The sequence below is a fragment of the Nelumbo lutea genome, chromosome 8 (genome assembly GCF_056320005.1).
Source record: "Nelumbo lutea isolate HS-2025 chromosome 8, American lotus-T2T, whole genome shotgun sequence".
In the NCBI taxonomy this organism is placed as follows: Eukaryota; Viridiplantae; Streptophyta; class Magnoliopsida; order Proteales; family Nelumbonaceae; genus Nelumbo; species Nelumbo lutea.
Window position 1 is genome coordinate 8,650,510 of NC_142691.1, and position 22,741 is coordinate 8,673,250.

The 22,741-nt window shown below is 37.8% G+C and overlaps 1 protein-coding gene across 1 annotated transcript; it reads left to right on the plus strand.

Moving 5' to 3' along the window:
* Positions 1 to 12,621: 12,621 nt before the first annotated feature.
* LOC148842545 (uncharacterized) lies at positions 12,622 to 13,191 on the plus strand. Its single transcript, XM_088957870.1, has one exon. It carries the CDS (start codon positions 12,622 to 12,624, stop codon positions 13,189 to 13,191), a length of 570 nt encoding a protein of 189 aa, XP_088813996.1.
* Positions 13,192 to 22,741: the final 9,550 nt, after the last annotated feature.

Below are 22,741 nucleotides of genomic sequence, written 5' to 3' on the forward strand. Positions count from 1 at the left end.
CATTTAGTCCCTTTTTAAAAGAGGTCTAGCCTCTTGTGTTTGAAGGAAAACCCCCAATGCGTGAGGGATTTGGCAATATTAACAATACATTTTCATTAATAATAGAAAAATGTTATCTAATCATATTGCTTGCAAGATTGGTAAGTCCTCCAATTAGTTGAGCACCCAATGATATCTCACAACTCACAAGGTGGAATAAGAGGGCTGATCCACTCTTCACTCTCTTTCCTGTTCGATGCACGTTAATTATAGAGAAATGGGAAGGTTCTTAGACTGTGTTTGGTTTTAAAAAGAAGAGGGAAATGAAGGGGGAAGGTAGAGAAACTTGTACAAATTTTCTGTTAATACTTCTCAAGGAATTCCTTTCCCTACCTTTTTCTTTCTAACCAAACACAATCTTAAGGAGTTTCTTCGGAAATTCTGTTAATATCTTTCCCCCTATTTTCTGTTCTCTTTCTATTTTCTATCAAACCAAGCATAGACTTAATGATTATGCTTCTTATTTTCTCTTAGGCTATATAAAGTACAAAACCTTGTATTTTATATTTCTAAACCTTGTATTTACATTATACATATTTGTATTTGTACTCTTTTCAAATTGAGCCTAAAATCTTCCTCCAATAGTGTTTTAATTACAATATGTGTATCTCCCTCGATCTAACTTCACTATTTGAGCTAACACCAGCAACCCAAAGTGATCTCTTATTATAATACCAGCCCTAGCTCCTATGCTAGAGAATGATCTATCAAAATTAAGTTTCAGCTAAACAAAATGATGTCTAATCCACTTTTCAGTACTAGTTGTAATATGAGCATGAGAATTTATATGACATTGAAGCAACATTATAGTGGTCGGGTTGGGAAGTTAGTCACCTAAAACCGACTGATTAATGATGAAATCAACTTGCTCAGGTTGTATTGGTTTGGGTTGGTTTTTGGTTTGGTCAGTCAGTTGAAAATGTTTAAATTTAGAAGTTAATTAAATTTAAATCTAAAGAATTGTAAGGGTATGAAAAGTAAATTAAAAAAAAGAATTACAATATAAATATTTTAAACTAATAAATATGGAAATTTTCTCACTTTCTCATATTAAAAATATAGATTTAATATATATATATATATATATATATATATATATATATATATATTGATCAAGTCAGTTTGGTTTTGGTTGGTTTATAAATGATCAAATTAAAACTGACCCAACCTCTTTGGTTAAAATAAAAACTAAACTGAAACTGACCAAAATAATTAGAAAACAACCAACTTGGGTTGGATTGGGTCGGGTTGGTCAATTTCATCTGTTTAACGAACAATCCTATAATTCAGACAATCTAAATAAAATACTTAGATAGTAAAATACTAAAATTCTTTAGCAATATCATATATCTACACAAAAATACCCCAATTGTAGCCCAATACTAAAATTTTTAAATTTAGTCTCGGCATCTATCATATATCTACACAAAAATGAAATTGGTGAATAAATATTTAATAAATGTTAATTGATTTGTTAAACTTCCTAGCAAGTTTGTTATTTTAAAATTTTCTACCTTTGTTAAAATATTTTTAGTTTAATCAAGTGAGCTTAGGTAAAATAATTAATTTATATTTGTTAATATTCTTTCTAATATTACTAATAATCTAACCCCTATATTGTTTCTAATTGTTTCTTATACTTTTAATATTATACTAGCAATCTTCCTTAAAATATTTTTAATTTCATAAAATTGTTCTTGCTTGGCCCAAGCCCAAATTGCATTGTGTGGGCTTGGTGTAGGTTTAGGTCAAGCTTGACACGAATGTGGCTACCTAGGCTTGGAAATTTGTGGGATGGGTAAGGTAGGGCAGGCTGGGCCAAATAAAAAATGATCATCCCTAAGAGAGAGAGAGAGAGAGAGAGAGAATTCTACCACACTATTCTCTAAAATCATCAGTTACAACAATTATTTCATGATATTTGTTTTATAGACTCCTAAAAATGGGAGGGAGTTGTCCTTCGTACCAACAAGACCCTACTCCCACGCTACCCATTAGACACCACAACCACACATTGGGTATTTGTAGGAGCGAGCTAGGATTTTATAGTGGGGTCATTAGGGGGCCCAATGGTTAATGAACATGAATTAAGGGCTAAAATATAAATAAAATTGTGGGAATCATATATATGAAACAAAGTCTAAGCATGCAAGAAATAAAATCTAATAGTAATTTTGTCTTTTTTTTTTCATTTGAAATTAAAGGAATGCCACACAAAGACAAACCTCCATATGTAATTGACTTGTAATTGTTTCTGTGATATTCAAAAATTACAAATCGATCACATATAAGATAAAACTTCCAATTTGTAATTGCCTCTATGGTATTCAAAAATTACAAGACTACCACATATAAGACAAATCTTCCAATTTAATTGACTATACGATATTCGAAAATTATAGGAGTGCCATATATAATTTTTTATGATTATGCCATCTTATAAAATAAAATGCTATCCATCTTCTCTCTCACCTAATTCTCTCTCTCCTCCTATTCTTTATCTCAATTTTTATTTATTCATTTATTTATTTTTATTGGTATATAAGCATTTATTTATTTAATAAAATTAAATAAATTATTTATAAATAAGCAAAATAAAGAAGATCTAACATTGAGAGAAATATTTTAATAGTTAGTTATTTATTTATTTCATTTATTTTATTATTATTATTATTATTATTATTATTATTATTCTAATCATTTATTTATTTAATAAAAGTAAATACATTATTTATAAATCAGTAAAATAAAGGAGATTTGAATTTGAGAGAAATATTTTAATAGAATCTATTTATTTTTTACTAAATTATTTATTTAATTTATTATTATTATTATCTAAGCATTTACTTAATAAATTATTTATAAATCGATAAAATAAAGGAGATGGCATTGAGAGAAAGATTTTAATAGACAGTTATTTATTTATTTTACTAAATTTTTTATCTATTTAAAAATAAATTGCTAACAAATTATTCTCTCCCCTTGAGCTCAATATTTAGGGTTATGAATAGGTAGGTTTGAACCCAATATTTTATGAGGGGAGCCAAAATGTAAGTGGAATGAGGGGCCATGGCTTCCCTAGGTCCCCTTGGCTCCACCCTTGGGGTTGGGATTAAACCTATTCAGAGGTCACGTAGGGCTTTGCCTTTGTACCAATAGAACATATACAAGTCCAAGTCTGAGCATGATCGGACCATCGGGCCTAGATCTTGAGCCCAATCTCGATCAAGAAATTAAGAAAAAAGATGTGTATTCTTTATTTAACAACAAAATTGATGTATTTATATTAAATTGTCTTCAAAAGTGAAAATTTTAATTATTTGTTGATTATTCTATTTTATTAAATTAAATATATTATTATCCATTATTTTTTACTTATTTAATTCAACATGTCAACGAGTCAAGTTTGGTTCTAGATAACTTAGACCAATCAAGTCCCAATAATAAATGAATATTTAATTATTTATTTTATTAAATCAAATAATTGATTTATTTATTTTACAAAATTAAGTTAATTATTATCCATAGATATCTGCTTATTTAATTTACTAAACTATTCAATCAATTAATAATTTATTTTAATAAAAAGTTATTTCTCTCTCTACCCGAGCCTAATAATTTAGGGTTGTCAATAGGCTAGGTCTAGGTTGGGTAGGGGCATAGCTAGGAATTTTTTTTATTTTTTTTATGAAAGGGCCAAAATCTAAGTGGATTGAGGTAGGGGAATAAATATGGATGGCCATTCGGGGGGGGGGGACCATTGGGGTGGGGAGTGGGGGAGAGGGACATGAAGATTGGGGATTTGCTCGGCCATAGGGGAGCCATGGCTCCCTGGGTCCCCCTAGCTCCGCTTTTGGGGTTGGGATTAAGCTTATTCATAGGCCACATTGCGCTTTGCCTTTATATCAACATGTGAAAGCCTTATTTAATCCTAGGCTAAGTAGAGAAGAAGAAGAAGAAGAAGAAGAAGAAGAAAAAGAAGAAGGGTTCGGCCAGTAAAGGAAATCAATCATCTCTCTAATCGATCCACTTGTATTTATCTCCAATAACATAGTTACAAGAAAGACCATATTGTCCCTCATAAGTGATGGGGCACATAACTTAAACATAAACAAAACAAACATTTCACTCTCAAATAGATAAACCCAAATGACCAAAATACCCCTATTTTGTGTACTCTAACACCCCCTCAAGCTGGAGAGTATATGTCATATAGTCCCAGTTTGTCACAAATATAATCTACTCTGCCCCGAGATAATCCCTTTGTAAAGAGATCTGGCCACTAATTTCCTGAGTTCACATGAGATGTGGTTATCACTCAACTAATCACTTTCTCTCTCACAAAGTCATTATCGACCTCAATATGCTTGGTTTTCTCTTAAAGGATATGTAAACAACAACTTGATTATCACAATATAGTCTCATGGGTTTGTCAACCGAGAACCCCATCTCTTGTAGCAAGTTCTTCAACCATACTAGTTCACATGTGATATGAGCCATAGCTCTGTACTCAAATTTTGCACTACTCCTTGCCACCACTGTTTGTTTCTTGTTCTTCCAAGTTACAAGATTGCCACCAATGAAGGTACAATACCCTATAGTTGATCTCCTGTCTAATATAGAACTAGCCCAATCAGCATCTGTATACCCTACTATTTCAAGAGTCCCTCCACTTTGGTATAGAAAACCACGACCTAGAGCACCCTTCAGGTACCTAACAATCCTTAGAACTGCTTCCCAATGAGGAATCCAGGATGTTGCATAAACTGACTCACCATACTCACAGCAAATGATATATCTGGTCGGGTAATAGTCAAGTAATTCAACTTTCCCACCAACATCCTGTATCTTCCAAGATCATCAAACTCTTCATCTGCATCAACACTCAACTTGACATTAAGTTCCAAGAAGTCTCTGTTGGTTTAGCACCTAACAGTCATGTTTCTTCAAGTAGGTCAAGAACATATTTTCTTTGACATAAATTAATTCCATGCCTTGACCTTGCAACTTCTATTCCTAGGAAGTACTTCAGTTTACCCAAATCTTTCGTATTGAAGTGGTCCTATAGGAATTTATTCAACCTATCAATTCCATTATTGTCACTCCCAATTATGACAATATCATCCACATACACCACTAGCAAGATTTTCCCATCTTTTGAGTCATGGTTGAACACAGAATGGTCTACTTGACACTATTTCATCCTAAAGTCTTTCACTACTTCACTGAACCTGTCAAACCATGCGCGTGGAGATTGTTTCAATCCATAAATTGCCTTTTTGAGTCTACAAACCTTACCATCCTCCCATTGAGCAACAAACATTGGCGGTTGCTCCATATACACTTCCTCAATTAGATCACCATGTAGGAAAACATTTTTTATGTCAAGTTGCACAAGAGGCCAATCATACATCGCAACTAATGAAATCAACACCTGAAATGAACCAATTTTAGCCACCGGAGAAAATGTCTCCATATAGTCCAACCATACAACTGAGAATAGCCCTTGGCCACTAACCTAGCTTCAATCGTTCCACATGCCATCTAGAAGATACTTCACTGTGTAGACCAACTTACACCCAATAGCATGCTTACCGGGAGGAAGAGTAGTGAGTTCCCACGTGTGATTGTGTTGTAGAGCAAAGAGTTCCTCTTCCATGGCTTGTTGCCACCCTGGGGAGGTAAGGGCTTCCTGGACAGTCTTGTGAATAGAAACAAATGATAGCAATGATAAAAATTTGTGATGAGAAGTAGAAAGGTGAGCAACTGAAACATAGTGTGAAATAGGATGAGAATTACAAGTGCATTTACCTTTCCGTAGAGCAATAGGAAGATCAAGGTCCAAGGGAGAAGAAGCAGTGACAGGATCTGTCAATGAGGGCTTAATTGGAAGAGGGGCCGGTGCTCTTCTGTGAGTATACACTTGTTTGATTGGTGGCCTCTCAGTAGTAACTGGCATGGGAGGTGAATCTGCAACTGGAATGAGAACCATGGGAAGGGGATTTGCAACAGGGATGGGAAGAGGAACTACGGGGGAATGAGAAAAAACCACAGTATCCGAGAAAAAATGAACTGGTTCAAAGAAGGTGACATCAGAGCAAACAAATGACTTATGGAAGTTAGGGTTAAAGAACTTATACCCTTTTTGAGTCCTTGAGTAGCCAAGGAAGATACACTTGGTAGTTCGTGCATCTAACTTGCCTAAACCAAGCCCCAAGTTTTGAACAAAACAAATACATCCAAAGACTCTTGGGATGAAAGGAAATGAAGACAATGTGGGAAACAACACCGAGAAGGGAGATTGACTTCCAAAGATGGACATGGGCATCCGATTGATGAGAAAACAGGATATGAGGACAGCATCACTCAAAAAATGCTTTGGGACATTCATATTAAGCATCAAAGATTGAGCAATTTCAAGGAGATGTCGATTTTTTCGTTCATCTACACCGTTCTATTGTGGGGGTGTAGGCACAAAAAGGTTAATGAATTATCCCATGGTGCTCTAAGTATTGTTGAAATGGTATTAAGGTGTACTCTTTGGCATTATCGGAGAGAAGAATTTTAATATGAACATCAAATTGGGTACGTATTTCAGCATAAAATTTTGTAAAATAGAGAACAATTCATTACAATCTTCATAAAGATAAATCCATGTCATCATTGAAAAGACATCAACAAAAATTACAAAATACTTACAACCGTTGTATGACATCACTTTGATCGGACCCTAGACATCAGAATGAACTAAAGATGAAACATGTTTCCCAAGTTGACATGACTGACAATCCAAAAGAGACTCTATGATGTTTTCCAAACTAATATGACTCACAATCCAAAGATGAAAGATGACTCAAGGAAGCAACTAGCAACTTCAGAGCCTTAAGAGAAGGATGACCAATTATGCAGTGCCATTGACGAGGAGTAAGAGACAACTGAAAAACTATTGGAGGACCACCACCATCAAGGTAATACAATCCACTTGCCTCATGCCCTCCGCCAATCTTCATCCCCGTCTTGAGATCCTAAAACACACAAGAAGAGAGATAAAAGGTTATGGAACAATTAAGTGACTTGGTTAATCTGCTAACAGAAATAAGGTTAAAGGGGAACTTGGGGACATATAAAATAGATGTTAAAGACAAGGAGGAGAGATCAACATCACCAACACCATAGATGGGAGATGTAGAACCATTAGCAAGAGTAAATGTTTGAGATGTGGAGGACTGAGAAAGAGAAGAAAATACATTAGGAGTTCCAGACATATGGTCTGAGGCTCCGGAGTCAATGATCCAATGTGAAGGCTTAGAAGCCAAGCAAGCCACACCTGAAAGGGAAATGGTAGCTGTGTTATGCTGAGAAAATGTCCAAATGAACTGCTCATATACTGCACGGGGTACACTCACCATCTCCTTCAGGAGGAGAGATCAACATCACCAACACCACAGATGGGAGATGTAGAACCATTAGCAAGAGTAAATGTTTGAGATGTGGAGGACTGAGAAAGAGAAGAAAATACATTAGGAGTTCCAGACATATGGTCCGAGGCTTCGGAGTCAATGATCCAATGTGAAGGCTTAGAAGCCAAGCAAGCCATACCTGAAAGGGAAATGGTAGCTGTGTTATGCTGAGAAAATGTCCAAATGAACTGCTCATATACTGCACGGGGTACACTCACCATCTCCTTCCTATAAACACCAGTAGATGTGGAGGGGATCGGGTTAGTTTGCTGATTTTCAGTAGTTGTACTACTACCCTTAGTCACAACATGGTTAGACCAAGTTTGGGTGAACCATGTAAATCATAGCAGAAATTAACTGTGTGCCCCTCTAATCCACAATATGTACACTTCCTAAGGGCATTACTTCTTTCTTTACCACAACCTCCCTCTGAGTCCCAACCTCCACTCCAGTCACCAGCACGGTTAAACATGGAACCACCATAGTTACCTGGAAGTCCACGACCACCACTACCACCTCTATTTCCACGATCTCCCCCTCTAGTAACCATAAAACCAGATCTGTCTGAGAGAGAAGAATGCTCTATAGACTCAATAGGTGTCCTCATAAGATGGGCAAAAACTTCTTCAAGTGAGGGAAGAGCAGACCCCCCAAGTATTTGTGCTCGGACAGGCTCATATTCATCATTCAAACCCACTAGAAACCTTGTCATATCAAGTTGCTCATGCTGTTGTTGCTGAATTTGAACATCCAGTGTTAGAGGATGATACACATTGAGCTCATTTTGGATATTCCTTAGACTTGCATAGTATTCCTCCAAGCTTTGACTTCCTTACTTCAGATTAAATTACTCTTGGTACAACTGATGCACCCTAATTGTATTGTCTTGCCTGGAATACAGTTTCTTAGCATGTTCTTAGATTTCTTTAGTTGTATCTAGGAATATTAGAGGAGGGTTTCTCATCTCTCACATGTTTTACTTTTTCTTGGCTTTTAAAAACACCTCTATAGATTTTGCCCATGTCACATAATTCTCACCATTCAACTTAGTAGATGTCATTTGAACATTTAGGTAATCTGAAGAAATCATAACTCCTATTTTATTGTCATTCCCATCTCCAATTGATAACATCTTAACTAATTCAGCTTACCTCACAAAGAAATCATTGCTATATATAGAGTATTCACCTTCAAAGATTCAGCACAACCTCACACACTTCCACAAAACTTATCTCACTTTCAGCACCACCAACTTCTTCAAATACACATTACAAATCAAATACAAAAGTTGAAATCACTCAGTCATTAAATCAGACACCTATACTACACATTGCAGAACCACTCACACACCAAATACAAGAGCTGAAATCACTCAGTCATTAAATCAAACACCTATATTGCACATTTCAAAACCATTCACACGCCAAATACAAGGGCTAGAATCACTCAACCATTAAACCAAACACTTACACTACACTCCGCATAACCAACTTGTACTCAACTGAACACTGTTCACCCGAACTTGCTCTCTTCATACCATCAAATAGAGAGCTTCCTACCAATCACCACAAACATCCGCTACACCACAAACAGGAGGCATGAAGGCTTCCTACAGAGAAAAACGACCACTCCTTTTCAACCTTTCCCTTAATCTCCAGTGGTTCTTGAGAAATCTGCAAAACCCTAGAGAGGAGGGAGATAAAAAATCTGGGTAAACTAAAACAAAAGAGCAAGACGAGCAGATCTGAACTTGTTACATGCACTCTGATACCATGTGAAAACCTTATTTAGTCCTAGGTTACAGTAGAGAAGAAGAAGAAGAAGAAGAAAAAGAAGAAGAAGAAGAAGAAGAAGAAGAAGAAGAAAAAGAAGAAGAAGAAGAAGAAGAAGAAGAAGAAGAAGGGTTCGACTAGTAGAGGAAAATCAATCCTCTCTCTAGTCGACCCACTTGTATTTATCTCCAATAACATAGTTACAAGAAATATCATATTGTAGCTCACAAGTGATTGGACACATAACTTAAACTTAAGCAAAGCTGACATTTCACTCTCAAATAAATAAACCAAAATGACCAAAATACCCCTATTTTGTGTACTCTAACACAACATAACATGTCCAGGCTTAAGCCTAAGCATGACCGGACCATTGGGCCTAAATGTTGAGCCTGAGCCTGACCCCATATAAAGCCCAAAACCCGACCAAGAAATTGAGAAAAAAATGATTTGTATTCTTTGTTTAACAACAAAATTGTTTTATTTATATTAAATTGATTTCGAAAGTGAAAATTTTATTTATTCTTTGTTTTTATTTTTTAAATTAAATATATTATTATCCATAAACTTTTATTTGTTTAATTTAACATGCACCCAATATTTAGGGTTGTTAGTGGGTTGAGTTTGGTTTTAGATAACTTGGACCAGTCATGCCCCAATAATAAATGAACATTTATTTTACAAAATTAAGTAAATTATTATCCATAGAGTTCTATTTATTTAATTCACTAAATTATTCAATTAATTAATAATTTATTTTACTAACAAATTATTTCTCTTTTTCCCCGAGCCTAATAATTTAGGGCTATCAATAGGTTAGGTCTACATTGGGTAGGGGTGGAGCTAGGAATTTTTTTATGAAGGGGGCTAAAATCTAAGCGGATTGGGGGGGGGGGGTAATTTAATGCTATCATAGGCTAGGTCTAGGTTGGGCAAGAGCATAACTAAGATTTTTATTTTATGAGGGGTGCCAAAATCTAAGTGGATTGGGGGTAGGGGATTATGGATGGCCATTCCCGGGTTGGGATTAAACTTATTCATAGGCCATGCTAGACTTTGCCTTTATATTAACGGAACATATTCAGGCCCAAGCCTGAGCATGACCAAACTATCAGGCCTAGATCTTGAGCCCAAACTTGACCCTCATATAAAGCCCAAAGCCCTGCTAGGAACTTGAAAAAAATATTTGTATTCTTTATTTAACAAAGAATTGATTTATTTATATTAAATTGACTTCAAAACTGAAAATTTTATTTATCTATTTATTATTTTATTAAGTTAGATATATTATTATCCATAAATTTCTAATTATTTTAAGTAAATCTTTTTTCCTAGAAACTTTTAATTAAAAATTTTACCTTTTACAAATTTATTTTTTCCTATGCAAAAGTTTGACTTTTTCAAACCCTGCAACGAAAGGTTTAAGGGGGAAGGGGGCATGGCTCCCCAATGCCCTACGGTTCGAACTCAACCAATATAATATCAAACTTGAATCAAACTTAGCTGATTTCATGGCCTAAACTCTAACAAACTTTATTAAATTGCACCCCTATTCGACGTATTAATTGCTATCTCCTTACTAGATTTGTTCATGGGCCAGGCCCGATGCCTGACCGTGAACAGTTCTATTCCCCACTGCAGCACAGCGCAACCATGAACCATGTCGTAGAGTTATAGTTAATTGATCACCATGTCAGTAGAAAAAGTGAACTCAAGAAAAAAAAGTGGTTATTTTTTTCATTTTTCATTTTTTTAATTTGCGCTATATATGTGCAATGAATACTCGACCTAATAGATTATAGAATATATACTATGCATATGTTTTCAATGATGAAGCATTGTCTCGATGTAGAATTTGCATGCCGATAACATAGAATAAACCACTCGCCTCTTTGAAGTGTTACACTGTTTCATAAATTTTGTTTCCATCAAGGCCTTTGTATATATCTCTTATATAATAAATTTTATTTACTTTCTTTTTGGGAGAAAAAGTAATGAACCTCATTGTTCTTGTTAAAAAGGTGTCCAGAGGGTGTATGGGCGAGCAAGAAAGGAGCTACGTGGAAGGGTGAAATAACACCCAATTGACAAACTGGGATACGTGGAACTCTTTGTATTGTTTCAGTTATCACCATTTTTTTTTTCAAGTGTCAACGACGTCGCTATTGCTATTTGCAAGGCAGAGGCAGCAGATAGGATTCCGCAACAGAGAGCGGCCTTGTTTTCTCGTGATACCTAATCTCTCTCTCTCTCTCTGGTTTTATTTTCTCGTGACATCAATTATCTCTTTTGATCTTTCATCCATGGTTGTTGAGTTTTATTCTGGTTGGAGGATGAAGAGCGCAAAAATCCAGTGGGAGCAATCTTTTGTGTTCTCCATACAAAAAGAGATGCAATAAAGAAAGCTACAGATACATGGTTGGAGGAGGCCAAAACGTGAACGCCCAACCTCTGTTACTTACGCCCATAAAAAGGGAAACATATTCTTTTACTTTAATTCAATTCATTTCAATTTTCAAGGACTCAACTAACTTTAATTTGTTTTCATTTTACTCAAAAGGTGAAAATGTAGGAACTGTAGAACGTGAATTGTACATCTCTGATTACTTTTACAGTACACACACACAAAAAAAAAAAAAAACAAAGACGGTAAACCGTGAATGCTCAACTTATTATCTTCACCAACAATATGGGAATCCTATTAAGTTTGAGCAACTAAGCTAAATTTCTTTATATTTAATTTAATAGTAAGCTTACACATACAAATTATATTGCATATATGCTTTTCATTTTAACTCTTGTTTGTGCTTGTTATTCTTAGTAAACTATATAGTGATAATCTTTTAGCTAGATGATGTGCATGTTATATGTCAAAATGTGAAGGTATCCCAATTGAGTTTTTCATTATCTTTTGTTTCATCTTCTTCATTTTCTTGTTTAATTCTGTCCTTTTAGTCGCGAGTAAGTTGGAATTTAGTTATTAAAAAAAAAAAAAAAAACAGAAGAACTGCTTTTTCAGTTTTTCCTCTCGATGTCTTCATGAAAAATCTAGTGCATTCATGAGTTCTCTTTTTACATTAATTACATCACGAGAGCTTCCATGGTCCATACGCATTTACTCTTGCAACTCCGCAGAAGCCAATGAGAAACAGTATAAATTAGGAAGTGGGGTGCTTACGTGAATAATTCACATGAGATTGCCTTCAACCTGTTCGTCACTTGGTTTCTAGCTAATTGCCAATCACTAAGGACTACTTACAAAGTTTCTTGCTTCAGTTCTACTGGTTCAGCAATATTCAAGATCACTCGGCAAAGTTGTTCAATTGGGCTGTTAATTCCATTTGTCCGCCATGGCACCCAACGGAGAAACGTTCGTAGGTTCCTACTCAAGGTGCAACAACTTCAGCAAACCACCTAGGCTCTCAAACGACAGCCTTCACAGGACAGTTTCTGATCTTTCCTTCGAATTCAGCACAGACGCCATGGATGTAAAGCTTCCACCCATTTCCGAAGTGGAGGATGCAAAGTGCGAGTGCTGCGGCATGTCTGAAGAGTGTACACCCCAGTACATTCAGCGGGTGCGTGACAAGTTCTCTGGGAAATGGATATGTGGGTTGTGCTCTGAGGCAGTGAAGGAAGAAGTGCAGAAGAATGGAGGAAAGGGGGAAGAAGCTCTGAAGTCTCATATGAATGTATGCGTGAGGTTTAATAGAATTGGTAGGAGCTACCCGGCTTTGTACCAAGCTGATGCCATGAGGGAGATCTTGAAAAAGAGCACAATGGTGGAGGGGAGAGGATTCAGGGCCAAGTCTCTCAGTCCCAGAGACAAGGCTAATGTGAAGAAGGGTGGGATTGCTAGAAGCTCAAGCTGCATTCCGGCAATTACAAGGGAGAAGAATGACAGCACAGAAATCAATTGATGAGTTTGGCAAGGCAAAAGCTGTCTACATAATCGGAGGGGGGATATATTCTTCGTCTCTATACAATCATTTCTCATGTCTGTTGATTACTCAACCCACCCCCCATTGAAATCTTAATTTCTCCCTTTCTTTTTCTTTTTAGGGTGTTCTTGAATCGCACATCTCCTCTTCCCCCTTTGTTTTTGTTGGGTGGTTGAGGTTACACTTTCCTTTGATCTCTAAACTAATGATCAACGTTTTATCCCTTCTGGGATTTTCTGCGTTGGTCCAGATTTTCTCACCCTTGATATAGTTGATAACCTCACCATTGCAATATATCCCTCCCCCCTCTCTGTACTCGTTATAATCTTCCCTCCCCGGCTTCCCTCCAAAGGGAAAGAAAAGTAAAGAAAGAACAGTAACCAGTTCTAATTAAGTGTCAATATGGCACTTTTGCATATTTGGTTAGTGTAACAAGGCTCTGTGGGGTTACCTCCCAAATATTATGTAAACCCTTTCATGTACTGTGTATTTATGGAATTAGTTTTGAAAATTTAATTTCTCCTGTGTTTGTATCTTGAGTTCATACTTTTAAGTCTAAGGAATTATAATTATAGTTCTTCTCCTCTCATGACAAAGCTACAAGTAATAACCTAAGCTCTGATTCTGGTGCTACGTACTCTCATGGATCCATTTTTTTTTTCTGGTGCTACGTACTCTCATGGATCCATTTTTTTTTTTCCTATTCCTTGCAAATTAAAAATAAATATTCTGATTAAGAGACTCAAGGCATGCGTAACACTATGTCACTCTTAGTTCGTTGATCTCGCCATATTATGTTCTATCTATTGGTATAACTCATATTATGTTCTATCTATTGGTATAACACTATGTCACTATGTCACTCTTAGTTCGTAGTTTGTTGATTTCTAGGTTGATGGTTTGACCGCTTGGTTCAAATAAATATTCCATTTTGACAAAAAATTTTAAAAAATGAAAATAAAAAGCATTTAAAAACCATTGAATTGAATGAGTCAATTGGATTGATGGTTTGACCACTCAGATCAATGTATTATTGACCAATTCAATGGATTTTTGTTAGGAATTAGATTTCGGGTAAAACGAAACTGATTGCCTAGACAGTTTCTAAGCCAAACAATTCAACTGTCCGTGTCATAACGATATATACTGTAGAGTTTGCGTAGTCTGAACATAAAACAACTTAGATGCATGATTCATCTAAAAGGGACCACCATAAGATAAAGAAGGTAATAATACACAATAAAATTAATTTGGGAAAGGTTTTGAAGTATAATCGGAATTGAGATCAAAATTTCCTAGAATTGGAATTGGCATTGCCTATCCCTCACCTATTTGGTTTAGAAGGTATCGAGAATTGGATTCCATAAGATATGCACAACTCTTAAGGAGGGTTGGCATTTGCCAAGAATGGGAATTGGAATCCCATTTTGCCCAACCAAAATGCTGTCCGATTCTAGATCCTATTCCAGCCAATCAAACAGACCTTAAATGTTAAACTAAATGCATAAGCGAAGGAATTGTTGCCAAGAAAATAAGAAGAGACTACAAGATGAAAGCATCTTCCCAAGAAAAGGGGGAGTTTCCCTCTTACATCAAGTATACAACAATTCCATATGATTCAAGGGGGGTTAATTTGTGATAAATCCCCGTAAGATTCCCTCGCATGTGTTAGGGGAATTTAAATATTGGATGATTACATTGTGCTTAATTGTTATATTTGGGATATAATTGAGTTTGAGCAAACTTGCTCTAATGTTGTCTATTTTGTGCTTAAATTGTTATATCTATTATTTAAATGCTATATTTGTTCTTATATTGTTTTCTCTTGTTGAATGATGAAATATTATGTGCATAATTGAGCTTAAATGAAACATGTAGCATATTATTTGGAAGAGTTGTCTTAGTACTCTCTATTTGTGCTTACTATCTGTCTTTGTTTTCATTGTGCGTGTGTGTGTCTATCTATCTATCTATCTATCTATCTATCAATGATTTGAATATTGATCCTATGTGTTTTCATGATAACAAACTTATTGAGAGTACTAATATATGCTATGTGTTGTTGCACGATTTGACTACTCCTAGCCAGAGGGCGATCTGACTTTCAATCGAGCAGCGAGATGGATCTATTTGCAAGATAGTGGATCAGAGAACCTAGGTAGCTAACCTGGGGAGGTCACTCCAATGCTTAAGTTAGTAATTCTGCTTTGCGAGTTAAAAGCTTGAGAATTTGAGAGCTAGTGAGTAGAGTAATCACACGTACCTTTGCCTTGAGGTTTCATGCCTTTATATAGTGAAGTAGTCGTGAGCTTCATGAAAGACCTCTGAGATATCTGGGGTGTGGAGATAAGGTTCGTTCCGATGTGTAGATAATGCTTATCGTTTCACTTCTAACTCCGACGGATCCAGGATAAGTTCTCATCGTGATCTCGGGAAAGTTGGAATCTGCTAGCTCATCGTGATCTTGAGAAACTTGGGATCTGTTGGCTCATCATGATCCGAGAAACTCGGGATCCATTGGAGAGGGCTTTGGAGTCTGTTACATAGTGATTCAGATCATTAGCTCCGAGCTGGTACTCCGATTTTGTAGTATTGAACTGGATTGGATTTCAAGGTGTCTCTACATCGATGTGGGATTTGGGCCGAGGTGGCTGAATACCTGAGCTTCGAATGTTGCGAACTAGACTTGCCGAGCTGAACTGTCATCCCTTGATCCGATCGCGTCCATATGTCCCCTTCTTGCTAGGTCATGCCAAATCGCCCTTCATCACTAAGCTTGCAACTAAACCAAGTGTACTTTTTTGAGCTAAATTTTATTATACACAACATGAAGAAAAAACTGAAATAATTGCTTGTCACCACTTAGGCATCATCATTATCATCCCTCTTAAGGAAAAAAAGGAAGTTCCAAGAAAGAAAATGCTAAGAATCAAGTACACAAAGGAGTAATCGAAGACATTTTACATCAACTCAAGAAGAAGCATCAACCCTATAAGTCTAAGGGGGCGTTCTTTTTTTGGGGGGGATTTTGAGATGAGGGAAAATTGGTCAATGGGATTTTGGTTCCAATTGACCAAGAATCCCATGTTCATTTTTCAGATTAATGTGGGGACTAGGGAAAGTTTATTTTCCTAAGTACCACTTATCCAGGTAAGTGAAACCCATCTCCTAGGTGGGTATATAACTTTCCCACCTAAGAGGAAAGTTGCTAACACTTAAATGGTACAAAAATGCCCCTTTCACTAATGGATTTTATGACTAAAATGGCTATTACATTATTTACTTAAGAAATAAAAGAACAATTTCCCAGGAAAAACTTACCCAAAAAATTGCATTTACCCGGATAAATAACTTACCGAAAAATGAACGAGGCCTAAGTGTCTTATCTTTAGGTTCTTGATGTAGTTGAGCTTAACAATATCAAATTTGGTTGAATCAATTGTAGAGAACAATGTTTAGAATATGTTTGGTTGTTAGGCTTTCCTAGAGTTTAATCTCGAGTTAAAATGTTGGTAAAGTCCCCAAACCTTTGGACTAAAGTTTTCAGTATTTAATCTAAGTATTGGAGTTGTTAATAGTCGATTACCTAGTTTCCTATAGTCCACTGCCCTTGATGGTTGGGGCATGAAAATCCCATACACTATTCAATAGTTGACCACCTACTGCTATAGTTAACTACCATTCTCAACTGAGGCACCAAACTTAAACCAATTGACTACCAGGAGGAAGTAGTCAATCATATGAGAAAAGAACTCCCTTCGATTTGTAATGGGCTGCTAGCTTACTATAGTCAAATACTTTGATTAAAATCTAACCGTTAGAGTGCATAACAACTAGTTCGGAACAATGTATATATAACCAATCCCGAATAATTGGAACAATAGATCAATAACCAGAACCACTTCAATTGGTTCGGTACATTTGGTTCCAACGGGTTAGACCTGATTCATTGACAGCCCCACTCCAATAATGGGAGACTTTATAAAAACGGGGTAGGGTGGGGGGTGGTAGGGGTGTCAATGGACCAGTTTTGAGTTTGATTTGTCCAATTCAAAATCAATTTGAATAAATAGGATGGACCAGTAAGACATATTGAATTGGATCAATCCAGATTTAATGGTCAAAAGTGTTCATAGGATTGAATTGGAATTGGTCCATCCATAATGAATTTATATTAGATTGGACTAGTTTTGGATTGGAATCAATCTATATTAAAACCATTGGACGGTCCATACATTAAATTGGACCGGCCTAAAATAGTCCGAAGTATTAATCGGATTGGATTGGTCCTGATCCATCTGTAATAAATTCATATTTGACAGGACCGGATTGGACCGTCTTAATTGACACCCCTAGGGTGGTGGTGTTTTTCACCGGTTAATATAAAAACGGTACGGTTGTATTCGCTATATGGTGATCTTGAATGATGTTACTGATTCACTGGTGACACCTATCTGAAAATGCAACCAAAATTTTATAAAAAAGAAACCATTATCTTTGCCTTGGCATCTAAAGTGGCAGCGCAAATATCAGTCCACATCCATCTTCCACGCATAGACTAATATGTGGACAAGAAAAACGGACACAGACCCAATCCGAAGAATCGCCGTCAGATGAAACAGTCCAAATATGGCCATTCATACTTCCCCAGCGAATGGGCTTCAAGCCCAAATCAAGAAGCTGTGAATCAGTACTTACTTGGACCATAGAATCTCTCCAACGCCAACCCATCAATAGAGGGACATGGATATCTGCCTAACTGTCACGGGGCTACTCGATGATGCCCCGTGCGGTGCTTGATGGGGCCGAGAAAGCCTACAAATGCAAGTAACAACACACAAAAGGCAACAAGAAGGCATTCCAATTAGACAAAAGGTAACTTGTATTGCATTAAATTATGGTAAATACAAGCATACAGTACAGTGTCGAGGGGATCTCGTATTTAACTTTTACACGCTTATGAGCTCACTCGACTACCTACCTCCCCTCAAAGAGTACGTTAAGTTTTTTGGGGAATGACATTAGGAAACATCAAAAAGGTGAAAAAGCATATTACAATATTACAATAGTGCCATTAACAATCCCCCATACAAAAGTACATGCATATCCCACCCATGACACACACTTGGACACTGAAATGGCTGTTGTAGACACAATGAATAGCACTTGATGGCACGACAGAGATAACACTTGTTACATAACGTCAAGCAGACATCAGTGAATGGAGTGGAAAGAGAAAAGATGGGTAAAACATAAAGAGCATGTGCATCCAAAAAAGTATTACTGTAGTGCGTAAGCAAGCGGTGGAGTTGAACACAAAAGAATAAGCACTACTAAAGAGTTTTGGACAGATGTTAGTGGTCTTTAGGGCATAAAGGTAGAGATGATCTTTTTTAATGTATAACAGATACAGATGTCTGGATATGAGAGAAGCCCATTTAAAAGGAAGTGAATAGAAGGAGCGAATGGGCCATTCATGGCTTAACCCAGAGCAAGCAAAATGATTAAACAATTAAATTTTATTAAACACCACAAGTTGTGGTTGTGGGTGCATATAATATCCCTTTGGCCTAATTCTAAAGAGAGATACTTTGAATGCATACCTGCAAATTGGGTAGTGAACAAGTGACCAAATCTTGACCATATAATCATTTATTTTGGCAAATAGAAAATCTTATTAAGGGCCATTAATCAGTGCTAAGGAAGGGTGGGGTTAGGTGGTTGACTCCACCACACTTTGCAAAATAAACAATTGGGCTCCTCCAAAACTAGTTAGTGAGATTGTGGAAGTATTAGGACTTCTAGAAATGGTAACGGCATTGTTAGCACAAAAATAGATGAGTTAATTTCTTATAGAGCCATAAAATGACTTAATTTTTAATTTTTTTTTCTGTATAATCCTGTCATTTTTGAATGATGAACGACTGACTTTAGATCATGGTGGTGCCTTAATATAAATTTATGTTCCTTAAAATGATTTAAATGATCTATTGAATCTTAATGATCATACATTTAAGCTTTTATCAGAAAATTATTAAAATTCATTTTTTTACAATGCAAATCTGAATTAGATATGGATTTTGCACCCAGTTCAGTTTTACATACATTTGTCTTTTTTAGTTTTTATTATTAGGCTGCGTTTGATTGCAGTGAAATTTTATTTGCACTAGTAAAAATACATGAGAGTGCAAATGAAAAAAATGCAAATTCTCGTTTAATTTTATTTTAGGTTTTACTTTATTTTGCTTCAGATCTTGGTTTACTTTATTTGTAATGCAATCAAACGAAATAAGTCAAAATTTAAAACAAAAATAGATAAAAAATTTACACCCAAATTTTACTTTTAGCATAATACACCTGTTTAGCTGGAATTTTTATGAAACTGGTATTCCAATTTTCCAAATTCAAGATGGAATCTGGTACGGGCACAGGTGTGCGAGAAATAGATCCCGAGTGTCCAAATTCGGTGTCATACCTGCATCATAGATTTACCCATGTTTAAAAACTCTGAAAACAAGTAATGGTCTCAAGAGGAGGCATCCTGTATAGTGTTTATTAAATTTCTTTTAGTCTCAAGAGAACTTGAGTTGTTTTGATTCGGAGTGTACAAATAATTCGAGACCAAATCCTCATTGATCAAAGTATGCGATTGTGGATTAGCCAAAGATAAGAGCTTATAACTAATTAGGACAGAGAAGGTAAACTGGATATACTCCTATACGGAAATAATAATAATAATAATAAAACTTTGGCCATTCACATTCAACAGACTCCGCTGTTCTCTGCACATTACATGTTAATCCATACAATCATACCTTCAGCACTATTCATATAGGCTAATGTGTCAGATATAAAGAAAGCACTCTGGACAGCAGGTAGAGGTGTGAGTCAAGTGGGTTGGGTGTTATGGACCTGGGCATAGTATCTAGTTAGAGGGCGGTCTGTGGGGAAAATTTCTCGTCTTCCCTTGTCTTTAACTTTGTGAGTTGACCCTAAGGTGGCGGATTGAGGAGTGATTTGTTCAAAAGATCACCTATCTCTTCTTGCTTTCTTTCTTGACTGAAAATTTGATCCTTTATTGAATAAAATTAGCTCTTTAAATAGGAGATTACAAGAGGGTTTCCTTATTGTATTCGGCTAAGGTAGTCCCTCTCTTATCGCAACTTAAACTTCTATCGAAACTCAAACTCCTACTTCTAAGGGGAGCACAAAAATAGGGGATAAGGGAAAGGTACAACTGGTGTTGGCGCGGAGGGCTGCTGTGGCCGGATAGTGTGGGTCCACTCGGATGAGCTGTCGTGTGGGCTCGCTCTACCGCTGGAGCGTGCGTCTCACCTTGCTGCTGCTGTGAGGTGCGTGCTGCCGTCGTGTGGTGTGTGCCGCTGCCGTGTGGTGCGTGCTGCTGTTGAGCGGTGCGTGCCGCTCGGCGTGCGGCTGGCAGCCTGTACCGCGGCGCGCTGCTATGCACGCTGCTGCCTGTGGTTGCGACGCAATGTGTTGCCGGGTGTCATGTCCATAACATTACACCCCTCCTGAACAACGAGCTTGTCCTCAAGCTCAAGGTCGGGGTAGGCGTTGTGCAGGTCGGTCTAGGGGATCCAAGTGGCCTCCGCTGATGGTAGTCCGTCCCAGTTTATTAGAACCTCGAAGGTGCCTTGATTGATGTGTGACCGTAAAAGAGCTCTAGGTTGGAGGATGGGTCTACCGTCCTTGAGAGGGGGTAGAGGAGGCACTTGCATTGGGGGAGTTCCTGTAAAAGGATTGAGTAGGGACACATGGAAGACGTCATGGATTTTGCTGTGCTCTGGCAGTTCAAGTTGATAGGCAACCTTCCCGATCTGTCAAAGAACCTTGAAGGGCTCGTAGAACCTTGGGGTCAGCTTTTTGGGGCCCCGTTGCTTGAGGGAGAGCTGCTGGTAGGGCTGGAGCTTTAGCCAAATGAACTGTCCTGGCTAGAAGGTGACCTCGCGGCGGTGCTGATCGTAGGTTATCTTCATGCATGCCTGTGCCTGCTGCAAATGTAAGGAGACTTCAGCCAGTAAGGCATCGCGGTCTTGGAGGCTGCGATCTACTTCTTCCAACCGTGTTGATCCCGGTTCGTAGGAGAGGAGACGAGGAGGGTCTCGCCCATACACCACATGGAAGGGAGTCATGCCAAGGGACGAGTGGTAGGATGTGTTATAGCAGTATTCGGCCCAAGGGAGGCAGTCCACCCAGCGTCGTGGTTGGTCCCCTATGAAGCAACGGAGGTATATTTCTATGGTGCGATTGACAACCTCCATTTGCTCGTCCGTCTGTGGATGATAGGCGGAGGAAAAGGCTAGGGTCGTGCCCTATAATCTGAACAGCTCCTTCCAGAAGGTGCTGGTGAAGACTGCATCCCTGTCACTAACGATGGACTCAGGCAGCCCATGTAGGCGGAAGATGTGTGTGAAAAAGGCGTGGGCCACAGAAACAACGCAGTAGGGGGGGGGACAATGGAATGAAGTGAGCATATTTGGAGAAACGGTCCACCACTACGAATAAGATGGATTTCCCACCGACTTTAGGCAAGCCTTCAATGAAGTCCATAGATATATCGACCCAGATCTGCATTGGGAGTGAAAGGGGTTGCAGGAGTCCTGTTGAGTGTAAGTTCTCCCACTTTTGTTGCTGACATACGAAACAGTTCTGGATGAAATACCTAACCGAGCCTTGCATACCATGCCAATGAAAGTCTGCATGGACGCGGTGTAATGTCTTCTGCACCCCTTCATGGGTGGCGTTGTGGATGCTGGCGAGGATAGTTGGAACCAAGGGACAATCTGTTGGGAGATATACCCTTCCTTTGTACAACACAAGTCCCTCGTGGATGGTCCAGTTTGGTTTGGTTGTGCCAGATTGCAAATTTTGCACCAGGTCTCTCCACGTTGGTGATTGGGGCAACACGTTCCTTAGGTCCTCCAATAGGGTCATGCGAGGCTGGGAGACCACACAAAGGTGTGTCGTGTCCTCTTCACGCCTGGACAGCGCATCAGCAGCTCGGTTAGAGGCTCCTGCCTTGTGGTCTACACAGAAGTCAAACCCTAGCAGTTTGCTTGCCCAATGCTGTTGAGGTGGTGTAGTGAGCCGCTGCTCTAGAAGATATTTCAGGCTGTAGTGATCTGTCTTGACAACAAAGGGCCTGCCCCACAAATACGACCTCCAGTACTGGACATCCTTGGCCAGTCCAATCAATTCACGCTTGTAGGTCGATAGCTTGAGGTGCTGATCTGCTAGTTTGCAGCTAAAGAAGGCCATGGGATGCTCTTTCTGTTGCAGTACTGTGTCGATGCAGCATGGGGGTAGTGGAGAGTGTGTCCCTTAGGTTTGTGAAGGCGGTGTTAACTGCTTCATCCCAATGAAATGCATTCTTCTTCAACATCATGGTCAATGGGGCCGCTAGGAGTCCATAGTCCCTTACAAACTTGTGGTAGTATCCCGTGAGCCCCAAGAACCCGTAGAGAGCCCTAATGGTTTGAGGCTTGGGCCACTCCCGGATGGCTTGAAT